General features: G+C 42.0%; 2 protein-coding genes across 4 annotated transcripts; one reads left to right on the forward strand and one right to left on the reverse strand.

Annotated features, from left to right (window-relative positions):
* Nucleotides 1-77: 77 nt before the first annotated feature.
* NIP7 (nucleolar pre-rRNA processing protein NIP7) lies at nucleotides 78-4,751 on the reverse strand. Its single transcript, XM_074286117.1, has 5 exons — nucleotides 4,616-4,751; nucleotides 3,901-3,987; nucleotides 3,654-3,792; nucleotides 1,177-1,317; nucleotides 78-644 (listed from the first exon to the last, which is right to left on the reverse strand). Exons 1-5 carry the CDS (start codon nucleotides 4,669-4,671, stop codon nucleotides 525-527), a joined length of 543 nt encoding a protein of 180 aa, XP_074142218.1. The 5' UTR covers nucleotides 4,672-4,751; the 3' UTR covers nucleotides 78-524.
* A 137-nt stretch (nucleotides 4,752-4,888) lies between these two features.
* COG8 (component of oligomeric golgi complex 8) lies at nucleotides 4,889-20,280 on the forward strand. Of its 3 annotated transcripts, XM_074286108.1 has the most exons (6): nucleotides 4,892-5,294; nucleotides 6,095-6,302; nucleotides 7,279-8,103; nucleotides 9,056-9,224; nucleotides 9,872-10,048; nucleotides 19,648-19,944. In XM_074286108.1, exons 1-6 carry the CDS (start codon nucleotides 4,927-4,929, stop codon nucleotides 19,803-19,805), a joined length of 1,905 nt encoding a protein of 634 aa, XP_074142209.1. In that variant the 5' UTR covers nucleotides 4,892-4,926; the 3' UTR covers nucleotides 19,806-19,944. The 3 variants fall into 3 exon arrangements, with proteins under 3 accessions (XP_074142207.1, XP_074142209.1, XP_074142208.1); XM_074286106.1 differs by lacking the exon at nucleotides 19,648-19,944 and having other exon boundaries at nucleotides 4,889-5,294; nucleotides 9,872-10,558; XM_074286107.1 differs by lacking the exons at nucleotides 4,892-5,294; nucleotides 6,095-6,302; nucleotides 7,279-8,103; nucleotides 9,056-9,224; nucleotides 9,872-10,048 and adding an exon at nucleotides 12,298-12,910 and having other exon boundaries at nucleotides 19,648-20,280.
* Nucleotides 20,281-24,567: the final 4,287 nt, after the last annotated feature.

Here is a 24,567-nt window from a genome sequence, read left to right on the forward strand (position 1 = left end):
AGCTATAAGAAAGTTATAATTTGTCCTCAGTTCTAAATATTATCAGGACCTATACCAAGGAGCAAAAATAGACTTCATTTTGTATAAAACATGGTATTCAATTTAATCAATATCAAACAAAAAAGGTTCAGAATGTCTTTCTTGCTAAACAAGCACTCACCCTGCAGAATTACAATAATAGTTCATTATTTCTACCCCATTTTTGCCCTAAGTACTTTATCTCCAATTTGATCCTGACAAGCCTGTGAAGCAGGTGAATCTAGGGATCACCCAGATACTAAGTGTCTTGAGAGATGAGATGAATCTTCAAGCATCTAATATGTGTCAGGTACTATGCAAAGGGCTGGATTCAGACCCCAGGTTCCAACTTCCAAGTGCAGTGTTTCTTGCTCTCTGCCCCAGAGCCTCTGCAGTGGGAAGAACAACCAACAGGGTATCCACAGGCCACAGTGTATTAAGTCAGTAAAGAGCAAATCTGTAGTTTAGCAGCTCTCACAAGGCCACAAGTCCATAAGATGAATTAATTATATCAATGTGTCTTCATGGCGCACGTATTCCCCGATGTCACCTTGGTGAAACACAACAATCGCCATGGGATCTACCTTCCTGCAGTCCTGAGTGGACTTGGCTGCCACGCCAAAACCCTGGAGATTCAACAGAAAGGACAATGATTCACAAGGTGCTGATTATAACTATTCATCTCCCACATTTTATCTATTAGTGATTTTATTGAGGAAACCTTCTAAAATGTAGACTCTGAAACACCACCCTCCACATTTAGTGGTTTTATGAACTACTCTGGCCAAAAAGTCCCCGATTCCCTTTCTTTTCCCTCCCCCCGCAACTGGTAACTGTTGTTAATAAGCTTTCTGAATTTTAACAAGGCAAGTCCTCAGACTGTCTGCTGGGGGCCATATCTGAAAGCTTTTCTAAGTGTGACAAAACCAGCTAGAAATTGATGTTTCTATGGCCTGGTTTTTTGGGATCCAGGATCACCTCCATATCACAAGGAAACATTACTGTAGTACTTGGGTGCCAAATGTTGGCACTGCCTTTGTCTTACATGAAAACTTAGCCAGTATTATAAGACAAAACCCCTACATTCTTTTTGCTTGCAACTTAGGGTGTAGTTATTTTTCTTGAAAAAGAACTAATGAATCTACTAATTCTACTCACCAAAGGGACATCTGCCATGGAGTACACCACCAGTCCCTGATACTGATTAGTATTTTCTGTGATTCGGCCTAAGCCAGACTTTAACACATGATTCCCATACAAGAATGATTGCTCTGCTCCAGGCTTTACCCATACTTTATGCTACAAGAAAAAATATTCATCTAAATGAGATATAAAAATCATTATTTATATTTACATTCCAACAGTTGAATCAATTGCTAGCTCTTGAGTTATATTTCTCTCTTTTTTAAAAAAATAATTTATTTTTAACACACATTGCTCTTTGAATCATGTTGGGAGAGAAATCAGAAAAAAGAGAAAAATCACAGGAGGAGCAAAGAAAAAAGAAGTGAACATAACATTGGTTGATTTACATTCAATCTCCACAGTTCTTTTTCTGGATGCTGATGGCATTTTCTGTCCAAAGTTTATTGGGATTGCTTTGGATCACACAACCACTGAGAAGATCCAAGTCTTTCATAGTTGATCATCATAACATTCTTGATGGTATTGTATATAATGTATTCCTGGTTCTGTTTGTTTTGCTCTGCATCACCTCATATAAATCTTTCCAGGCCTTTCTAAAATCACCTTGCTCATCATTTTTTATAGAACAATAATATTCCATTACCTTCATGTACCGTAACTTGTTCAGCCATTCCCCAACTGATGGGCATCTACTCCTTTTCCATTTCTTTGTTACCATAAAAAGAGTTGCTACAAACATTTTGCACATGTGAGTCCTTTCCTCTCCATTGTGACTTATTTCCTTGGAATAAAGACTCAGTAATGACACTAGGTCAAAGGGTATGTAGTTTGAAAGCCCTTTGGAAATAGTTTCATATTGTTCTCCAGAATGGTTGAATCATTTCACAACTTCACCAACAATGTATTAGTACACTAATTCACCCACATCCCCTCCAACATTCATCATCTTTTCCTGTCATTTTAGCAAATCTGAGAGGTGTGAAGTGCTATGTCAGAATTGTTTTAGTTTGTATTTCTCTAATCAATAATGATTTAGAGCATTTTTTCATATGACTATAGATGGCTTTAATTTCATCATCTGAAAATTGTTTTTATATCCTTTGACCATTTATCAATTGGGGAATGACTTATATTCTTATAAATTTAAATCAATTTTCTATTATTTTAGAAATAAGGCCTTTATCAGAAACACTGACTAAAAATTTTTGCCTTTTGTAACTCTTCTCCAAAAATGTGATAGGTAAATTATCCCTTGTTCTCCTAATTTGTTTATGATGTCATTCTTTATGCCCAAATCACGTATCCATTTTGACCTTATTTTGGTGTGGGGTTTGAGATGTAGGTCTAGATTACATGTCTCTTAATGAAATTTTAAAATGACAAGGGGTACTGAGTACAATGAAGAAGGAAATGAAAGTCCCTACAAATTGTTAATTTCCTTTTGTTTCATAAAGGGATTAGTAAAAAGAAAATACTTTCCTTAGTTAAATCAAAAAGTAACAACTTCTAAAAAGCCTTAAAAAAAATTTGTCCACTGAATCACACTTCTTAAACTTTTTCTACTCATAATCCCTTTTCATCCGACTCTGGTATATAGGCATGTAAAATAGGCATACAAATCAAACATTTACTGATAATATATAATAATTTTGTGACCCACCCCCACTTTCAGTTACAAGACTCCAATGGGATCAAGAACCACAGTTTAAGATGCTGGGCACTAACCTCCATTTGAATTTCCAAGGAGTCAAACTCTCCTTCTGAGCTCAGTAAGACAATGGCAGAAAGTACCGAAAATCTTTGTGAGGCACAAAGGTCTCTATTTCCTAGCAAGGCTAGTATAACCAGGTCAGGGGCCTCTCAGTGACCAAAACCACATTTACAAAGTTTGGTGGTGGCATAAGGTTCAGTGCTGCAAACTAAATTAAGACTGTGACTTGTCTAGAACAGACAGAGCGGGTTATTGAACCCGCTGAAGGGCAAGACTCTGCATGTGTGCAAGAGGGAAAACACAAGGGTCTCATGACAGATATCGCCCCCCCTCCCCCCCCAGCAGAGAGACCCAGGACTAAGAAAAACATCTGACTAATCTGAATCCAAATCATCCAACCTCCTTTATCTTCCTCAAAAGGCAGGACCAACTTACGGCCTTAAATTCGGGGTGCATAAGCTCTTACAAACTATACTATAGTATTTAATTCAAATGTGATTTACAGTATTAATTTCAGTAATTAACTAAAACTTTTCAACATTTCATCAAGCAGTAATCAATCAACTTCACATGAAAGCTCTTTCCTCCCCCTACTACACAATTTAAACTTTGAGAACACCTCCGAGATCACGTGCTCCATGCCCCCAGTTTTATAGCTCCAGAAGCGCTGACACTCCCATCCACTCTGCCAGAGCACTTCCTGGAACCCCGGGATGGTCAGGGCCACAAACGTGGGTCCTCCCCGGCCAACCTCCTCAACACTGAAACAGCCGCCTACCTTTGCGTAGGGTGCCAGGTAGTCGAGAGCGGTGATGTGCAATCTGAACTTCTGGGTCTTAGTGAATTTCCCGAAGCAGGTCCCCAGAGACACCAGGTTGTCCCTCGAGATATTTACGGCCAGTTTAAGAATCTTCTCACTGATGGGCAACGGAGGCAAACAGAGGCGAACCGCTCAATACTCCCAGGCTCGGCCAGATCCCAGCCCCCACCCACGGCCGGCCCAGTTCTCTCCCAGAAGCACGGACCTTACGTAGTAGACTCTGTCCTTATGGAGCCGGAAACAGTAGGTGCCGTCGGGCCGGTCCACCAGCAACTGAATGTTCTCTCCAATACTGTAAACACAAAGGGCAGCTCCGTCCATCCGGCCACAGATGCGGGAGTCCAGCTCCCCGGATTTTACAGAGGGGAAATTAAGGCCGTACAAACATCCCAGCAGCCAGTGCCTGAGCTGGGATTCGAACCTAGGGCTTCCTGATCAAGAGGCATCTGGAGTCTCTTGATAGCTTTACAATTAATCAATCAATCAACATCCATTAAGTGCCTACTATGTGCTAAGTGCTGGGGATACAAAATCCATCAATCCGCGTTCATTAAGTGCCGTAGTTTGCCGGGCGGTGTGCTAAGCACTGGGGATACAGCCAACATTTATTAAGCGCTTACTGTGTGCCAAACGCAGTGTAAGCGCTAAATATGCAAAAACACATGACAGCCCTGGGCCTCAAAGGGCTTTCCATCTACCTGACAGATGCGGAACCTGAGGCCCACAGCTTGGGGGGCAAAGGGGGAGCTGTCAAGGAGACGGAAAGGTGGGGCTGATGCAGGCCCACACTCCACTCGCCCCGAGCCCACGTGTCCGCTCCCCAATCTCCGGCCCGAGCGCCGCCCCGCTCCGCCCTCCCAGTCCTCCCCCCCCCCCCCCACGGGCTCTGCTCGGCACCCCCTTCATCCCCTGGGACTCACTATTTCGAGAGCTTCTGGAACAAGGTGCTGGTCTCCTCCTCAGTCAAGGGTCGCATCTTGCTGTAAAAGCAAACGCGGGACCGCTCGGTCCAGTCCGCCGGAAACGGAAAAACCTCTCTGCCCCGCCCACATTTTCATTCGCCTCTCACCTAACTCCTCCCTCTTTTCCCAAGAGTGACAGACCGACTTCCCTCAAGTACCATAGAGGCTGGGAGGACTTCCCTAGACGAGCCTCCCGGAAGGGACGTTCTTTCCTAGGTGACAATTCGGTACTTCCGCCGGGAGCGGACCGAGAACCCGGAAGCGCTGACATGGCCGCCGCGGTGGCTGGCGGGGCTGCGGCGGCGGCGGCGCTAGGCGAGGTGGAGGATGAGGGGCTGCTGGCCTCGCTGTTTCGGGACCGGTTCCCGGAGGGCCAGTGGCGCGAGCGGCCCGACGTGGGACGCTACCTGCGCGAGCTGAGCGGCTCGGGGCTGGAGCGGCTGCGGCGGGAGCCCGAGCGGCTGGCGGAGGAGCGGGCGCAGCTGCTCCAGCAGACGCGGGACTTGGCCTTCGCCAACTATAAGACGTTCATCCGCGGCGCCGAGTGCACCGAGCGCATTCACCGCCTCTTCGGGGACGTGGAGGCCGCGCTGGGCCGCCTGCTGGGCCGCCTGCCCAGCTTCCAGCAGAGCTGCCGGTGCGGGCCCGCCTCGGGGGTTGGGAGCGTCTGTCACGTGCTGGGTTTTTATTAATGTTAAAATAATAAATGCTGGTGCTCCGTGGGAGCCGAGTCCTCCCTGGGACTCAGTGGACAAGTCCCTAAACAGTTAGTGCTGAGCTTGTTTCCTCGTCTGTAAAATGTGGGGCCGCCTTCCAGCGCTTAAGTTGTGTTTGTAGGAAAAAATGGAGGTGTGCAGGAAGCCTTCATCCGGGGTTTACTGCGTGCAGCAGGGCTTTGTGCTGTTTCCTGCAGGATTTGAGCAGCGAAATGAATTGCAGACTTAAGCCGGGGCTTCTTAAAGTTTTTCCCCACGTGACCCTTTTTTGTCCAAGAAATTTTTTGTGACCTCTGCTCTGCATATAAACCAGACTTACAAGTCAAACATTGCTAATAATAAATCATAATTTTGTGGGCCCCACTTGAAGTTAAGCAACCCACATACGGGCTCGCAAGCCACGGTTAAAGAGGCTTTGACTTAGCCAAAATCCTGGGGAAGATCATGAGTAGGCTTTGTCCGCACAGCAAGTCTGTGCAGGGATAGTTAGCGCTGTTTTGCAGGGGAGAAAACATAGAAGTAGTGATCTGGCCAGTGTCTCCCAGGGTCCCATTAGTTGACATTTGGATCCCAGCCTTCTGCTTCTAACAGGTAGGTCCTTTTCTACTGCGCTGTGCTGTACTTCTGTTGGATGTGAGTAGAAAATCCCTGAACTTGAGTAATCCGCTTGATTAATCAACTGAAGCTTAGGACTCATGTATTTATCCCTTGGTTTGACTAGGAACTTTGTGAAAGATGCAGAAGAGATCGGTTCTAACCGCCATATGAATACTCTGACTCTGAACCGACACACAGAGATCTTGGAAATCTTGGAGATCCCTCAGTTAATGGACACTTGTGTGCGAAATAGCTACTATGAAGAGGCTCTGGAACTTGCAGCCTATGTACGCAGACTGGAAAGAAAATATTCTACCATCCCGGTTATCCAGGTATCACCACTGTGGTCTTATAATTGCCAGATTGGGACTCAGGTCTCTGATGTTCTTTCTGTGCTACCTAGAAACATTTGATGGAAATTCTTTAGTATGTTTACTTTATTATATGTTATTGTGGGAAATAATCTGCATCACAAATTGAAAGTTGGCATTGCTGGTAATCTACGGAATAGTTATTCGGAAAATTTAGCTTCATAATTCCATGAAGCATAGGAAACAGTCAACAAACTGATACAAAACTTAGTTAAGATACAAGCTTTTCTTTCCAGATGCTTACATAACACAACAATAAGGAACTCTTAATAGACAGTATTATAAGATACATCATTGGGGAATCATGAAACAAGAGGTCTTGTCCTGTCTGAGGGAGAAGAATGAATTAATCTGCAATTAACCTCGGAAGGCTTCTTGAAGAAAGCAGCATTGAACTTGAGTTTTAAAACATAGAAAATAATACGGATTAGTGGTCAGCAGGTATTTTGCATTCCAGGCATAAAAGCCACTTGACTCAAGGCTCAGGGACATGAGAATACCATGTGTGTTTAGGCAGCAAAGCATTTTCTGATTTGGCCAGAACAAAGAGCTTGTGGTGCCAGGTTGGGGAGACCTTTGAATGTGAGGTAAAGAAGATTGATAAAATGGGTTAGAAAACAAAATATCTTCCCTTCTTTGGTATGATCATGCTTTTTATGTGAGGGACAATGTGGAGAGCCAGCATTTGAGAAAAAAGATGGGTTCAGGCTATACCCCTGACATATCCTGGCTGTGTGATCCCTATTCACCTCATTTACCATCTCACTGTCCCTAAGCCACCCACTAATGTTAAAATTTGCAGAATAGGTCCCAGTCTTCATTGCTAAAAAAAGAATACCATACCAATGAAATCACTAGTGTTTAGTTTTTAAAAAACAACAAAAAAAAAACCCCAAAAAACTCTTATTCTACTCACCACTTCTGCTAAAATTTGCAGGGCATTGTTAATGAGGTTCGCCAATCGATGCAATTGATGCTCAGCCAGTTGATCCAACAACTTCGAACCAACATCCAGCTGCCTGCTTGTCTCCGAGTTATAGGCTATCTTCGCCGAATGGACATTTTCACAGAGGCCGAGTTGCGAATTAAATTCTTACAGGCTCGAGATGCATGGCTGCGTTCCATCCTGACCTCCATTCCCAATGAAGATCCTTATTTTCATCTCACTAAGACCATTGAGGCATGTCGTGTCCATCTTTTTGACATCATAACACAGTACCGTGCCATATTCTCTGATGAGGACCCATTGCTGCCACCAACTGCCGGTGAGCCCTCGGTGAACGAGAGCGCCATCTTCCATGGCTGGGTATTGCAGAAGGTCTCCCAGTTCCTACAGGTGTTGGAGAGTGATCTTCAACGTGGAGGCGGTAGCCGCTTGGACTCTCTGCTTGGCCAGTGCATGTACTTCGGGCTCTCCTTCAGCCGAGTAGGGGCTGATTTTCGGGGCCAGCTTGCCCCTGTATTCCAGCAGGTTGCTTTGAGTACTTTCAAGAAAGCAGTTCAAGAAGCTGTGGAGAAGTTTCAGGATGAAATGAATTCCTATACTCTGATTTCTGCTCCTGCTGTGCTACGGAGTACAATTCCTACTGCTGTCCCTGTGACTCAGCCTGGGACCTTGCAACCCCCCATGGGACTGCTGGACTTTCCACCCCTTGCTTGTTTTCTCAACAACAATCTGGTTGCATTTAATGATTTGCGTCTCTGTTGTCCTGTGGCTCTGGCTCAGGATGTGACCGCTTCTTTAGAGGATGCCCTTGGCAAGGTGGGGAAATACCAAGAATCTCGGTGGAATCTTTTTAGAGATGAATTGGAATGTTTAGCAAGTCTTTCGCTCCTCCCCCTTTTAATATTTCCCTTCTTCCAGTCTAAAATAGTCATATGTAAGATCTTAGTTGAGAATGTCTGGCTACTGTCCAGACTTACGGACTGCAGGAGGTTTCTGAACTTTCATACTGACTCCTGATTGAATACTAATTTTGTCGTTATGGTGTTTCCTTGCACTCGTTTCTTTTTTTATACATACTTTTGTAGAGCTGTACACTTTATTTCCTTACCGTTTTGTTTCAGTTTTTCCCTTTGTTCTTAGAGTATGACTAGTGATTTCAGAGACTACAGCCAAACCTAGGATAGTGAATTATGGCTAGTTCACTATATGAATTAGACTTAGGGGTTGGCTGGCATCTATCTTAGCTAAAGGGAAACTTGACCATAGATTTAGCTCCTGGAGCCAGTAGTGATGAGGAGGGAGATGGGATATCTTGCCATCTCTCTGACTCTCTTCTTTCCTCAGGTTTCAAAAACTTGCTCTTGTCTCAGAGAGCAAAACTCAGTAGGAAATGTTTTATTTTTGCTTCCTTTTGGGTCTATTATAGTTTGATCTTATTCTCATATTGCAAATGAATCATTTGTCATATTATCTGCATACTTGTTGCATTGGTATTGATTTCATTGGCATTTAATATTATGTTGCTGAGAGCTACACCAGCAAATCAACAAGCAGACATAACTGTGAAAGGGGTGGTAGTTTGAGGAGCTTGGTGATTTGGGGAATGAATTCGATACAATGCACCAGGTTCTTATGGTACTTTCCTTTCTAAAAGCTTATTGTATTGTACATAGCATGACAACTTGGGGGTTGGTAGTACTTGGAGAATGTGTCTCATGTTATATGACTAAAGATAGCTTTGTGGTTTTTGTGTATTTGGTTTTTTTAGGTGACAAAAATAATATTGGCCTTTCACCGGGCAGAGGAGGCAGCCTTCAGTAGCCGGGAACAAGAACTCTTTGTCCAGTTCTGCACCGTTTTCCTGGAAGACTTGGTCCCTTACCTAAATCGCTGTCTCCAGGTCCTCTTTCCACCAGCCCAGATAGCACAGATTTTGGGTAGGTGATTGAAATCAGTACTTTTCAATACATAACCCACGTGTTCTTACCAGAAGAATAAGTTCATTTCAATTATTCCATGGGGGTGCTTATTGGCTGTAGTGATTTACTAGATTGCTGGATTTAATAAAGCTGGATGACTGAACCAGCTCTGCCAGAGGTGTCCATCATTCGTAAGCCAGTGGTTATTCCTGAATTCTCATTGCCAGGGATGCTTTTTGTTATGTGACCATATAGACAGAGTTAGGGAGCGTTATTAAATTTTTACCACATGCTAGGTATTGCTAGGTAGACAGTTCCTGTCCTCAAGGAACTTGTATTTTCATGAAGAAACAATGGTGGAATGGGAGTCAGGAGGAGGTGGTTGTGATGGGAGCATGGCTGATATGGGTTCTTACTTCTGGAGATCTTGGGAAGGAACCTGCACTGGGAAGAGGAGGAGACAAACATGGAGAATTGCCAATGTCCAAAGGCTTTTGGGGCAGAGAAGTCATCCAGGGAATCATGGGCTGCATTGTCTCTAAAGACATTAATCATGCATCTTGCTACTTTTCTGCAGGTAAACATTCTTTGTTTTGCTCTGAGTAATTTGCCTCTTTTTTCTCTTCCTCCCCCACCCCCCCAATCTCCCTTATCTTTTGAACCAGGTGTTCCACCCACTCAGCTCTCCAAGTTTGGAAATCTTGGACATGTCAACATCCAAGTCATTCAGGAGTCCTTGGCTTTTATTTTGCCAAAGAAAGAGGCAGTTTTCCTGCTGGATGAGAAAGGACTGGAACAAGAGATCATAGCTCCAGCTCTAGAACTTACAGAACAGGAACCCAATCTAGCATCTGCTCCTGAAGCTTCCCTAGAGAAAATAGAAGAAAAAAGTGCCTTGGAGGACCCTTTGCCATCTGACCCTCCCTTGACTGGGACTTAGTACAAGGGTAGTTAATGGCTACTCCTAAAACATGTGTATAGTTTCAGACCTATGCCTATGAAGTCAATAGTTTTTTGATTGGATACATATCTGAAAGACCTTGTACAATTTCTAAACTTTGTCTGATCTTGTACTACAACTTGCACGTTTTTAACTAGTCTGGGTGGGCCTATATTACATGCAGGGATTTTGTTACGTGCTGTGCCCTGACCACAATGACTTCTTATGGTTGAATTTATCTCTTGGAGGCCTGTGCCGGATTTTTTTTTTTTTTTTTTTTTTTCTGAGAAAGTCTCTGAAAAGGTGATAAAGGAGTACACCTGCACTGAAAGGAAGTCATGGAGTTACTCTTTGGGTTTGGAAATGAATTGGATAGTGCATAAAGATAAAATAATAAATATTTTAGTCATGATGACTGACTTATTATGTTCTTTGCTGCTGCTACTCCTAAATATTACTGTGGTGCTTAAAGGTTTGCAATGTTTTGAACAGCATTGGCTCTTCACAATAGCACTGTGAGATATAGGTAGGGTTACTTTCCCCATTTTACACTGGAGGAATAGTTCCTGACTTAGCCAGGGTCACTTCAGCTACTTCACTTCTGTGGCAGGATTCTGATTTGGGTTTTCTTCACTGTAAGTTCTATCATCTGTCCTCTAAGATCCTAGCTACTCTTTCACCTTATGTGAGTAAGCTTGTAAAAGGAAAAGGATAGAATAGATCGTGGATTGTACACCTTTTCTTTATGTATCCTAGCTCTTTTTGGCAGTTTTTTAAGTGTATGTAAAAAAGATACATGGAGGGAAGGGGCAGCTAGTTGATGTAGTGGATAGAGCACCAGCCCTGACATCAGAAGGACCTGAGTTCAAATATGGTCTCAGACACAACACTTCCTGGCTAAGTGAACCTGGGCAAATCACTTAACCCCGATTGCCTCAGCAAAAAAAAAAAAAAAAGGACCAGTAAAGAAGTTATTTATATATAATTATTAAAATATTTCTTTATAACAAGGACACAACTAATGTGGCCAAAATTAAAAGAAAAGCAGAAAACTGGGAAAACATTTAATAGTAAACATTTAATAGTAAATTTCTTGAACTGAGCCAAATTGATTTTTTAAAAAAGCCATTCCTTAATTGATAAGTAATTAAAGGATGTGAACAGGCAGTTTTTTGGCAAAGAAACAAAGCTATAGTCATGAAAAAATGCTCTAAATCAATAATTAAGAGAAACAACACTATGAGGTACCATCTCATATTTATTAGATAACATGATAGAAAAGGAAAATGACATGCTAGAGGAAATATGGAAAAACAGGTACATCTCTATGGATAATTGGGTTTTCGGTCAAGAAGACCAAACCCAGTTCAAAATCTGCCTTCAGATACTTTGTAACTTGTGACCCTTGGTAAGGGTCACAAACTTAACCTTGTTTCCCTCAGTTTCCTTATCTGTAAAGTGAGCCAATGAAGTAAAAGACAAACCATTCCAGTTTCTTTGCCAAGAAAAGCCCAAAGAGAATCATGAAGTGTCAGACACAACTGAGCAAGAACAAGAACTCCAGGTGGGGCTGTGGATCGTAACCAAGCAGCCTGTCCAACTGCCATACCTCCAAAGCCACTAGTAGGTCTGTATCCCAAAGAGCTCAAAGAATAAGGGAAGGGACCTAAACATCCGAAACATAGCTCTTGTGAGAGCAAAGAATTGGAAATCCAAGAGATGTCCTTGCACCGGGGAATGGCTAAACCATTACCATTGTCCTCCGAGAAACGGAGGGGGATGCTTTGAGGAACGTGGAAGGTCTGTGACCTGATGCAGAGCGGCCTGGCACAACGAGCCACAAGTCCAGAGAAGGAAGATTGAAGCGAACCTTTTTACTTTTTTTCTTTGCTTTTTTTTTGGGGGGTGGGAGAAGTACCAGCTAACGTGGAAAACGTTTTTCGTGACTCCACATATGTAATCGATAGCATGTTGCTAGTCTTTCCAAAGGGTCGGGGAGCCGGACAGGGGAGAATTTGTAACTTAAAGGAAAATGTTGATAATAACCAGCTGAAAAGGTGAACACGTGCACAGATGCCAGGTTTAAGAACCCTAAGCTAAGCGCCCAGCCCCTCCACACTCAAGGGTTCCCAGCCAAGAAGCTCGGAAAGTGAAGAAAACTACACTTCCCAGGGTCCTCGGCGGCGGAAACGGAAGCGGCGCGCCCGGTCGGTCTTCGTTCTGATGGCCATGGGGCGCCCGTGGGAGAAGCTGCTAAGCCTGGCGCGGGGCTGCGGTTGTGCCGGCGCCGCCTCTGCGCCTCCCGTCGAAGGGCCCGTGCTTCGCCGCCCGTGGACCCGCGTAGTGCGGCGTTGGCTGCTGCGGCCGCCGGAGCCCCCGTACAAACACGTGTGCCAGGTGGGCGAGCCGGCGCTGCGGGCCGTGGCGGCGCCCGTGGATCCGGCGCTGCTGGCGGGGCCCGAGGCGCAGGCGCTGATTGCGCGCCTGGTGCGCGTGATGCGCGCGCGGGGCGCCGTGGGGCTGAGCGCGCCGCAGCTCGGGGTGCCGCTGCAGGTGCTCGCCCTCGAGTTCCCCGAGCGCCTGCTCCTCAGCTACCCACCGGCCGTGCGCCAGGCCCGCCGCATGGCCACCAGTCCTCTGCGCGTGTTCGTCAACCCGCAAGTGCGCGTGCTCGACTCCCGCCTCGTCTCCTTTCCCGAGGGCTGCCTCAGCGTGGCGGGCTTCGTGGCGTGCGTGCCGCGCTGCCAGGCGGTGCAGATCGAAGGTGCGGGCCCGGGGCGGGAGCGCGGGGGCCGTGGAGGAAGTGGAGGGGAAGAGTACGGAGAAGGGAGAGAGGCTTCCAGCAAGCGCCTACTCAGTGCAGGATGCTGCGGATAAGAGGAGGGAGAAGAGCATCCAGGGAGCACTTACTCAGTTCAGGATACAGAGAAGAGAGAAGGGCGTCCAGGAAGCACCTGCTGGGGGCAGAGTGCTGAGGATACCGAGAAAGGTGAAAAGGAAGGAAAGAGGACAGGAGACGCAGAAGGACGACTTGGGCATAGGTTGGGAGGGAAGGCCCAAAGATTAAGGGCCACTGGGGAGGACTTCTTGCAGAAGGTGGCCAGGGGGTAAAGATGAGGGGGGAGAATAGGGAGGACAGCCAGGGAAGGCCCTCGGGTGTAGAAAACCCCAAGGAGGTCCGTTGTGGACAGTAATGCAAGATTCTACTTCTCAGCTGCGCTTTGTCTGGCCCTGGACCAGAGGTACAAAGTTAGTTTCACTTGTCTCACATCCTAAGTGGAGAAGTAACAGACATTAGCTACAAATGTCTGTACAAAGTAAATAGTGTAATGGAAGGAGGGGAGGAGAGGCTCTCCTGCTTGGTTTGGCATTCAGCCTTCTTGAAGCCCCAAGATTAAAGAATATTCTATATTAAGGGTTAAGGAGGCTGCTTTGGCTGACTTAGATATTCTCATGGCATCCCCTCAATTTCTGATTCTTTGCCACTACAAAAATAAGCTGCTATAAATGTTTCAGATATAGGTCCTTTTCCTTCTTAAAATCTCTTTGGGATTGGGGCAGCTAGGTGGCGCAGTGGATAGAGCACCAGCCCTGAAGTCAGGAGGACCAAGCTCAAATCTCGGCTCAGACACTTAACACTTCCCAGCTGTGTGATCCTGGGCAAGTCACTTAACCCCAATTACCTCAGCAAAAATAAATAAATAAATAAAATCTCTTTGGGATACAGACCTAATAATGGTATTTCCAGATCAAAAAATTTGCAGTTTCATAGCCCTTTGAGCATTGTTCCATATTTCTCTACAGAATGGTTGAATCAATTAACAACTCCATCAGTAATGCACTAGTGTCCCATTTTTCCCACATCCACTCCAACACTTATCTTTTTATTGTTGTTATATTAGTCACTCTGATAGGTATGAGGTTGCATTTGTCTAATAATGTTTTAGAGCACTTTTTATGATGATAGATAACTTTAGTTTCTTTGTCTGAAAACTTCCTCTTTATCAGTTGAGGAATGAGTTATTTTTTTCTTTTTGGATACTATTTTATTTTTGCAAACATATGCAAAGATAGTTTCCAACATTCACCTTTTCAAAATTTTCAAAATTTGTGTTCCATATTTTTCTCCCTCTTTCCCTCCCTCTCCCCTCCCCAAGAAAGCAAGAAATCCAATATAAGTTAAACATTCACAATTCTTCTAAACATATTTCTGTATTCTTCATGCTGCGCAAGAAAACTCAGATTTAAAGGAAGGGAAAAAAAGAAAAAGGCAAAAAGCCAAGCAAACAAAAACACAAAAGGCGAAAATACTATGCTTTGAGGCACATTCAGTCTATAGTTCTCTTTCTGGATATGGATAACACTTTCTATCACAAGTCTATTGGAAATGCTTTGATTCACCTCATTGTTGAAAAGAGCCAAGTCCATCACATAATCTTCTTACTGTGTTCAGTGTTTTCCTGTTTTTGCTCATTTTGTTCAGCATCAGTTCATATAAGTCTTTGAAGGCTTTCTAAAATCAGCTTATTCATCATTTCTTATACAGCAATAATATTCCATTACATTTATGTATCATAACTTATTCAGAAATTCCCCAAGTTCTTTGCCACTACAAAAAGAGCTGCTAGAAATATTTTTGCACATGTGGCTCCTTTTTCCTGTTATGATCTCTTTGGGATACAGATTCAGTAGTAAGACTGCTTGATCAAAGTTTTCTCTAGTTTTTTTTTTTGGTTCTTTTTTTCCTTTTTTTTTCCCCCTGAGGCTGGGGTTAAGTGACTTGCCCAGGGTCACACAGCTAGGAAGTGTTAAGTGTCTGAGACCAGATTTGAACTCGGGTCCCCCTGAATTCAGGGCTGGTGCTCTATCCACTGCGCCACCTAGCTGCCCCCTTGATCAAAGTTTTATATTCCTTTGGATATAGTTCCAGATTGCTCTTCAGAATGATTGGATCAGTTCACAACTTCACCAACAATCATCTTTTTCTATAACTCCTAATCTTATAAATTTGACTTAGTTCTCTATTTATTTGAGAACTGAGACATAAGAAAAATTTACTGTAAAGCCTTTGTCCCAATTTTCTGCTTTCCTTTTAATATTGGCTGCATTGGTTTTTGATGTAATCAAAATTATCCCTTTTACATCTTGTACTCTTCTTTATTGTTTGGTTATAAATTTTTCTTTTATTCATAGATCTGACAAATTATTCAGTGCTCTCCAGATTTGCCTATGATATTACCCTTTATGTCTAAGTTATGCACCTATTTTGATTATACCTTGGTAATATGTGATGTATTGATCTGTACCTAGTTTCTGCTGATTTGCTTTCCAATTTCCCCCCGCAGTTTTTCTCAAATAGGAAGTTCTTTTTTCAAAAGCTAAGATCTTTGTTTTTATCTAATACTGTATTATGGTCCTTTCCTACTGGGTATTGTATACTTAATCGTTTCCACTGATCTAATCCTCTTGTTAGTGAGTACCAAACTGTTTTCATCATGGCTTTCAAGTAGTCCAATAATCTGGATCTCCTAGATCTCTTTTCTGGGGTGGTTGTTTTTCCAATGAAGTATTTTAATTTTTTTCTATTTTTCTTTCTTTTGGTTTTGACTGATTCCTGATAAATCAATAGAGTCATTAGATTCCATTTTACCCATTTGCAAATTTTAAGGTATGATTTTCTTCAGCTAGCTTTTGTACCTCTTTTTCTCTTTGGCTGTGATTTTACTTTTAAAGGAATTGTTTTCTTCAGTGGATTTTTTTTCCCCAATTTGGCCAATTGTATTTTTTAAGAAATTGTCTTCAGTCAATTTGTCCTTAAATTTCCAAGCTATTGATGCTCTCTTGCATATTTCTCATTTCTTTTCCCAATGATTCTTCTATCTCACTTATTTAAAGTTTAAAATGCTTTTTTTGAGCTCTTCCAAGAAGGCTCTTTGGGCTTGAGACCAATTCATATCCCCCTTTGAAGTTTTGCATATAGGCATTTTGTCCTTGTCTGAATTGATGTTTTGATTTTCCTGACATCACTTTCTATGGTCAAGATTTTTTTTTGTTTCTTGGTCTTTTTTAGGGGGGGCCTTTATTGGGGCTTTTAAAGTTGAGGTCCATTCCTGGGGTATAGAGGATGCTGACCCAAGATTTTTGTTCTGGGGGCTAAGGACAGAATCATTGGCTTTGAGCACAAGAGCCTCTTGTATTTGGTGACTTGCTCACCATGCTGGGGTGGCCCGACCTAGTTCTATTGTTGTCTGGTTTCCTGGGCTGGCAGTTTGTTTTTTTGTCTGGCACTGCAAGCTCCACCACTGGTCTGCTGTGTCACTATCTTGTTGAGCCAGGACTAATGGGTCCTGGTTGCTGGTGTGTGTGTGTGTGTGTGTGTGTGTGTGTCTACATGCCTTCTGCTGGGTCCTGGTTGCTGGTGTGTGTGTGTGTGTGTGTGTGTGTGTGTGTGTGTGTGTGTGTGTGTGTGTGTCTACATGCCTTCTGCTGGCTTGCCCAGACATTCTGCATTGGGTTGTATTCCCTTTTCATTCAAGTGAGACCAAACTTTACTGAAGTTCTTCCAAGCCATCTTAAGCTGGGATTTCACTCTGTCTCTGTAGGTTCTATCACTTCAGGATCTATTCAGAGGCCTGATTGAATGTTTCTCAGGCAATGATTACCACTTTATAATACAGTTTGTTTTGCTGAGGCAATAAGGGTGAAGTGATTTGCCCCAGGGTCACATAGCTAGGAAGTGTTAAGTGTCTGAGACGAAATTTGAACTCTGGTTCTCCTGACTTCAGGGCTGGCTCCATCTAGCTGCCCCTCCCTTCACTCTACCCCCTCCCCCTTAATTCCCTTGATAAAGGTCAAGAGATCTTATGGTCTTCTGGATGACTTTTATTAATTTTTTTTTCAAATTACAGTACCTTTTTTGGTAGTTTGATTGGTAGATGAAAAACTCGATTCTTTAGATGGATTAATTTGGCAGATTAGCAGATTCTCACCTAGGAGATCCATAGGGTCCTAAAGGATGGGATGATAGACTGGTGGAGAGATGCTTTTGGTGGAGAGAAAGGGGTGGGAAAGGGCCATCCCCATTAGATGCTGCCCAAAAGGGAAAGGTAGGCACAGGGCCTCCCCTGAATACTTTTAGACCTGGGGCCTTCAGACTTTCTTGATCATGTATTCCTTCAAACCGTTTGAGCACATCTCTTCAAGATGTGTCTATTTGCTTATTTATTCATTGCCTAGCGCACTACTCTGTATATGCATTGTAGTTACTAGATAGCTGAACTTGAAGCCAGGAAGTTATAGGTTCATGCCCTGACCCCCTAGATACAGCCTTTCACCTCTGAGTACTGGAGAGCTGCTTAGGACTGGGAGCAGCAGGGAAGAAGCCAGCCCCCATGGGAGAGGAAGCTCCCTGTTCTGGGGAGAGCATGGGTGTGGGGCCCCAGTCCTGCTGCTGCACTAATGTAAAACAAATAGAAATTTTTAAAAATCAGAGAGCAAATGGCTAGAATTTCCAGAGCACTTAAGAGTGCTTGTGTAAGTGCTTTACATGTGTCATTTCATTTCATGAGGTAAGAGTAATTATTTCCATTAATATTTATCAAATGAAATAATCTACTTACAATGCATTGCAACCCTTAAAGTGGCATATAAATGCTAGTAATTAATTATTTATTGAAACTGAAGCAGATAAGTGACTTGCCTAAGGTCACATAGTTACAAAGTGACTGAGGCCAGATTTAATTTCAAATTTTTTCTGGCCCTAGGACCACTGCTCTGTCCATTGATCCATTAAGCTGATGAAATAATATTAGTCAAAAAGAAGCCATTGGCATATAAAGGGAAGGGGGGGAGGGTAACATGATCTATCTAGCACCTTAGGAAAATCACTTTGGCAGCTTTGGAAGGAGGGCATAGGGAAAGACTGGTTAGGAGGCTCTAGAGGAGAGGCCTGATGTGGGGGTGGGGGGAGTGTGGGTAGCTGTGGCAGCTGCTGTAGTTATTTTAGTAAAGAGAAGGGGGCAGATGTGAAGGGATGAGGGGGTGGGACTGGCAAGATTGGGCAGCTGAATAGATATGGGGAAATGGGATGATGAAAGGGAGGAGCCTTAAGTGCGAAAGCCTGGGAGACCAGAAACATAGTGGTGTTTTCAAGAGCCATAGGGAGGTTTTGAAGGTGAATGAGTTTGAGAGGAAGATAACAGAATGACATCTGCTGTTCAGATCACAGACTATCCATGCTAGGACTGAGGTATCAGAGTGGACAGAGCACTGGATTTGGAGTCAGGAACACCTGAGTTTAAATAAGGCCTCAGAAGCTTACTAGCTATGACACTAGGCAGATTAATATCTACCTCAATTTCCTCATCTGTAAAATGGGGAAAGTAGTACTGGGAAAGTCAGATGGGATGATGTACAATGCTTCAGAAGCCTTAAATACTAGGGTGACTCACTCTTCCTGCTTAATTAAAAGGAGGTTGATGGTATCCTTGCCCAAGCCAGGAGGTGACCTGGGGGGGCAGAGAGTAAAACCAGAATTTTCACAGAGGTGCTATGTAACTGCTGTGGGAGCCATATTGATTCACAAGGGGAAGGTTGCAGCATGTGGTTTGGGGAATAAGGCTAAGTATCTGTGACAAACCCCCAGTTTGGTTGATCACATACTTGTGCTCAGGTACAGCACTGCTTTGAATGCTGGAGGTGTATCACGAAGGCCCTGGAAATAGAAAACAAGAGAAAGGAGAAGGGCATGGAGAAAGATGAAGGGTGCTTACTCACCAAAGACCAAAGGCTCTACCAAGGGGTATGCCCTTAATGGCATACCATTTGCATGTGCTGCTTTCCAACTCTGAATAAAGTCTTTGTGTTCTTGGATTAACGGGGTATAGCTTGCATATGGAAAAAGAAATCCAAACTTTTTGTGCATTATTTCAGACATTACTTGTTGCCAGGGCCCTGAATTGAGAACAGAAAAAAGCTATTGGAGGATGAAATCGTGGACTTGTGTTGAACAAACTGCTCAGTCTCAGTGGGTCAGAAGGTAGAGGTAAAGGAAAACAGTATTTCTTTCTAGGATTCTGTAGCATTTATAGGATTCTAAGCTGGCTCATACATTTTAAGTTCAAAGTTTGGCTCTTGGTAACTAAGTAGACATAGGTAGGCTGGAGGAGGAAGAACAAAAAGAATGAGAAGCTACTTGGGAAACAGCAGACAGAAAGGTAGCTTTTCTGTCTCCCAGCTTTATTTTGAGTTCAAGAACCTCAACTATCTGTCACAGATAGGAACTGTGTTGGATACCAAGTGAGAGGAAGAACTGCAGCAGTTCCTGTAGGGGGGAATGGAATTTCCTTTTCTTGATGCTGTTCGTTTTAAAATGCCATTTATTTAGTCAGCAAGGAGAATGTGGAAGAAGCTTAATTAGAAAGGAAAAAGGGGGAGTAAGGGAAGAGATGGAGATTTGCCCATTGCTTAGTGTTTTCACCAGTGCAATGAATTTCTTTGCAGGGTTGAATGAAAATGGAGAACCTGTGGTGTGGCAGGCAAGCGGGTGGCTTGCCCGGATTATACAGCATGAGATGGACCACTTGCAAGGCTGTCTCTTCATTGACAAAATGGACAGCAAGACTTTTACAAATGTCCGGTGGATGGAAGTAAATGATTGAAGTCCTTCTCTCCATCACAAATTCTGAAAAGGCATCTTCCAGTAACTATACCTTTAGGCCAGCTGGGTTTGAAGTAAATCATGTACATGGCCTACATTCTGCTGATCACAGTAGTTGGTAATTTATGTGCTGATTCAAGAAACATTTCTAATGAAATTAGTGCTGTGGGCAAACTATTTGACCTCCATCTTGAAAAGGAATAATTATTGCTTGGAGATATCTAATAAAAGGGGCAACCTAGTGAATGAAAGGCTCCCCTTGGATTAGGGAAATCTGAATATGAATCTTGGTTTTGAGAATATAGTTGCTGCTTGACCACGGACAAGTCACACAAATGCGTAAGCCCTCTAAACTGAGACATGGACATGTTGCCCATAGCCTTTGGGAAGGGATTTTTACACACTGGGAGCTCCACAAGCATAAAATTATAATTCCAAATAAGAATAAAAATAAACTTATTGAGTGGATAACACAATACTTTTTTTTTTTTTTTCCTGAGGCAATTGGGATTAAGTGACTTGCCTAGGGTCACATAGCCAGGATATGAGGCCAAATTTGAACTCAGGTCCTCCTGACTTCAGGGCTGGTATTCCATCCACTACACTAATTAGCTGCTTCTAACAGTACTTTTCTTGAAAATCTTCTGGAAAGAAGCATAAACACACATACATACACTATGAATGGCATTACTTCATGATTTTTACTAGACCTATAAAAGCAAAGCCAAAAACTAGTCATAATGTAAACAATAGAATATTTTGCAAATAGTCTGATTTAAATGTCTAAATAACATCACTTCTTGGCCTTTTGGCTAAGATCAAGTGTAAATGCCTAAATAACTATTTTTAGCTTTCAAGTATGCCTGTAGGCAGTCTGTTCTCAGTCATAGGATCTTTTTTCCTCAATATTTTATTTTTCCAAACGTGTAAAGACTTTTTGTTTCAGATTTTTCTTCCTTTCTCCCTCACTTTCTTCCCTGCCCAAGATAGCAGGCAATCTGATATAGGTTAAATATGTGCAATCTTCTTAAATATATTTCCATGTTTATCATGACCAAATCAGACCAAAAGGGAAAAAACAAACAAACAAACAAAAAGATGAAAATCCTATACTTTGGGAATAAAAAAAATTTCCATATCTGTCATGGTACACAAAAAAAAAAAAAAAAAAAAAATCAGATCAAAAGGGGAAAAAAATTACAAGAATGGGGAGAAAAAAGCCCAAGCAAACAGCAACAAAAAGGTGAAAATAATGTGCTTTGATCCACATTCAGTCTCCTTGGTTCACTGTCTGGCTGCAGACGACACTTTCTGTCACAAATCTTTGGTTTGTTTTTTAATAGTATTTTATTTTCCTAAATATATGCAAAGGTATTTTTCAATATTCACCTGAAAAATATCTTATGTTTCAAATATTTTCCCTTCTATACCCTTCTCTACCCTTCCCCAAACAGCAAGCAATCCAATATAGGTTAAATAAGTAATTTTAGACCTATTCTGTATTTGTCATGCAGTGGAAGAAAAATCAGATCAAAAGAGAAAAAAACACAAGAAAAAAAAAGCAACAACAACAAAAAAGGTGAAAATACTATGTTTTGATCCATATTCAGTCTCCATCTCTGGATGTGGATGGCATTTTCCATCACAAGTCTGTTGGAATTGCCTTGAATCACCGCATTGTTGAAAAGAACTAAGTCCATTACAGTTGATCACATGTTCTTGTTACTGTGTACAATGTTCTCTTGGTTCTCCTTACTTCACTCAGGATCAGTTCATGTAAGTCTTTCCGGACTTTTCAGAAATCAGCCTACTCATCATTTATTTTTCTTTTCTTTTTTTAAAATTTTGATAACTTTTTTTCCCAAAATACACGCAAAGATAGTTTTCGATATTTACCCTTGCAAACCTTGTGTTGCAAGTTTTTCCCCATTCCTCTTCCTTTAGACAGCAAGTAATCCAATATAGGTTAAGCATGTGCAATTCTTTTAAACATTTGCACATTTGTCATGCTGCACAAGAAAAATAAGATCAAAAAGAGCAAAAAAATGAGAAGGAAAAAAAAAACAAGCAAAAACAACAAAAAAGGTGAAAATATGTTGTGATCCACATGCAGTCTCCATAATCCCCTCTCTGGATACAGATGGTTCTCTATTACAAATCTATTGGAATTGGCCTGAATCACTTCACTGTTGAAAATAACCAAGTCCATCACAGTTGATCATATAATCTTGTTGCTGTGTACAATATTTTCTTGGTTCTACTCACTTCACTCAGCATCAGTTCATGTAAACTATTTCCAGGCCTTTCTGAAATTACCCTGCTGAAAGTTTCTTATAGAACAATAATAATCAATAACACTCATATACCACGGCTTATTCAGCCATTCTCCACCTGATGGGCATCCACCCAGTTTCCAGTTCCTTGCCACTACAAACATTTGTGCACATGTGGGTCCTTTTTCCTTTTGTATGATCTCTTTGGGATACAGACTCAGCAGAGACACTGCTGGGAAAAAGTATGCAGGGTTTGATAACCCTTTGGGCATAGTTCAAATTACTCTCCAGAATGATTGGATCATTTCACAGCCCCACCAACAGTATATTACTATTGTAATTTTCCCACGTCTCCAAAATTTGTCATTATCTTTTCCTGTCATTTTAGCCAATCTGAAAGCTGTGAAGTAATACCTCAGAATTGTCTTAATTTGCATTTTTCTAATCAATAGTGATTTAGAGCATTTTTTCATATGACTAGAAATGGATTTAATTTATCTGAAAGTTGTCTGTTCATATGCTTAGACCATTTATCAATTGGAGAGTGGCTTTTGTTAATATAAGTTTGAGTCAATTCTATATATAGTTTAGAAATGAGGCCTTTTTATCAGAACACTTTTTTCCCAGTTTCTGCTTCCCTTCTAATCTTGGCTGCATTGGTTTTGTTTGTACAAAACCTTTTAAATTTAATCAGAATTATCCATTTTGCGTTTCATAATGTTTCCTAGTTCTTTGTCCATAAATTCCTTCCTTCTCCACAGGTCTGAGATGTAGACTATCCCTTGTGCTCCTAATTTGCTTATAGTATCACCCTTTATGTCATAAATTCATTTCAAACTTATCTTAGTATAGAGTGTTATGTGTTGGTCAATGCCTAGTTTCTGCCATACTATTTTCCAGTTTTCTCAGCAGTTTGTGCCAAATAGAATTCTTATCCCAGAAGCTGGAATCTTTAGGCTTATCAAACAGACACTAAATTACAATAGTCACTGACTGTTTTGTCTTATGGACCTAACTTGTTCCACTGATTGGCTACTCTGTTAGCCAGGACCAAATGATTTTGACAACCACCGCTTTATAAAACAGTTTTAGGTCTGGCCCAGCTAGGCCACTTTCATTTGCATTATTTTTTTTTCATTAATTCCCTTGAAATTCTCAAGCTTTTGTTCTTCCAGATGAATTTCACTATTTTTCCTAGCTCTTGTAATTTCTTCGCAGTTTGGGATGGCACTGAATAAGTAGATTAATTTAGGTAGAATTGTCACTTTTATAGTTTGGCTTACCCATGAGCAGTACTCTTCCAATTGTTTAGATCTAATTTTATTTGTGTGGAAAGTATTTTGTAATTGTGTTTATGTACTTCTTGGCTTTGTCTTGCCAGGTAGATCCCTAAATATATAGTTATTTTAAATGGAATTTCTCTTTTTTTCTCTTTGCCAAGATATAGAAATGCCTATGATTTATGTGGATTTACTCATCATTTCTTATAGAAAAATAAGCGGATGGATAGCCGAGAGGTAAGGAGTTTGGTAATGAACACGTGGGTCTTCTGACCAGGTATTCACTAGGGAACCAACAAGTCAGAGCATCAAGTCAGAGCATTATGTGAATAGGTATTATCATAAAGGCTTTTAAGATTATATGTGGCTGTCCTTGAGTGCACTACCGGTTACTAAACTATAGATTCAAGAGATCGTGGCCTTTGAAGGCCTCAGAGGAGGCAAGCCGGGTAGAATTGACACTGCAAAGGTCAGTGGTCAAAGGTACTCTGTTGGGCCTAGGACAGACTATTAATTGTAACTGCCAGGAGGGCCTGTTACAAATATTCCATTACATTCATTTACTATAATTTATTCAGCCTTTTCCCAACTGATGGGCACCCACTCAGTGTCCAGTTCCTTACCACAAAAAGGGCTGCCACAAACATTTTTTGCACATGTGGATCCTTTCTCCTCTTTTATGATCACTTTGGGATACAAGCCCAATAGAAACACTACTGGATCAAAGGATATGCGTAGTTTTATTGCCCTTTGTGCATAGTTCCAAATTGCTCTCCAGAATGGTTGAATCATTTAACAACTTCATGAACAATGCATTAGTGTCCCAGTTTTTCCACATCCCCTCGAACATTTATCATTATCTTTTCCTGTCTTAGCCAATCAAGTAAATGTGAAGTGGTACCTCAGAGTTATTTTAATTTGCATTTCTTTAATTAATAATGATTTAGAACATTTTTTTATATGACTAAAAATGGCTTTTAATTTCTTCATATGAAAATTGTTCATATCTTTGGTCACAGGATTTTAAACTCTACCTTAACCAGAGGTACTCCCTGGGAAGGAAGGGAGAACACACAATCTCATTGAAACCTAATTACCATGAGATCTGTTAGGAGAAATTAACTTTTTTTTCTTTTTGCTGAGGCAATTGGGGTTAAGTAACTTGCCCAGGGTCACACAGCTAGGAAATATTAAATGTCTGAGATCAGAT

This window comes from Sminthopsis crassicaudata, chromosome 2 (genome assembly GCF_048593235.1).
Source record: "Sminthopsis crassicaudata isolate SCR6 chromosome 2, ASM4859323v1, whole genome shotgun sequence".
Taxonomy (NCBI): Eukaryota; Metazoa; Chordata; class Mammalia; order Dasyuromorphia; family Dasyuridae; genus Sminthopsis; species Sminthopsis crassicaudata.

Bases quoted from the DNA above. Each gene is read 5' to 3' on its own strand.
- COG8 (XM_074286108.1), top strand. From the start codon at position 4,927: ATGGCCGCCGCGGTGGCTGGCGGGGCTGCGGCGGCGGCGGCGCTAGGC. The intron at 5,295-6,094 runs GTGCGGGCCCGC...TGGTTTGACTAG, and splicing joins AGCTTCCAGCAGAGCTGCCG to GAACTTTGTGAAAGATGCAG. The intron at 6,303-7,278 runs GTATCACCACTG...TAAAATTTGCAG, and splicing joins CTACCATCCCGGTTATCCAG to GGCATTGTTAATGAGGTTCG.
- NIP7 (XM_074286117.1), bottom strand. From the start codon at position 4,671: ATGCGACCCTTGACTGAGGAGGAGACCAGCACCTTGTTCCAGAAGCTC. The intron at 3,988-4,615 runs GTGAGTCCCAGG...TTGTGTTTACAG, and splicing joins TTCCAGAAGCTCTCGAAATA to TATTGGAGAGAACATTCAGT. The intron at 645-1,176 runs GTGAGTAGAATT...TTGAATCTCCAG, and splicing joins CCATGGCAGATGTCCCTTTG to GGTTTTGGCGTGGCAGCCAA.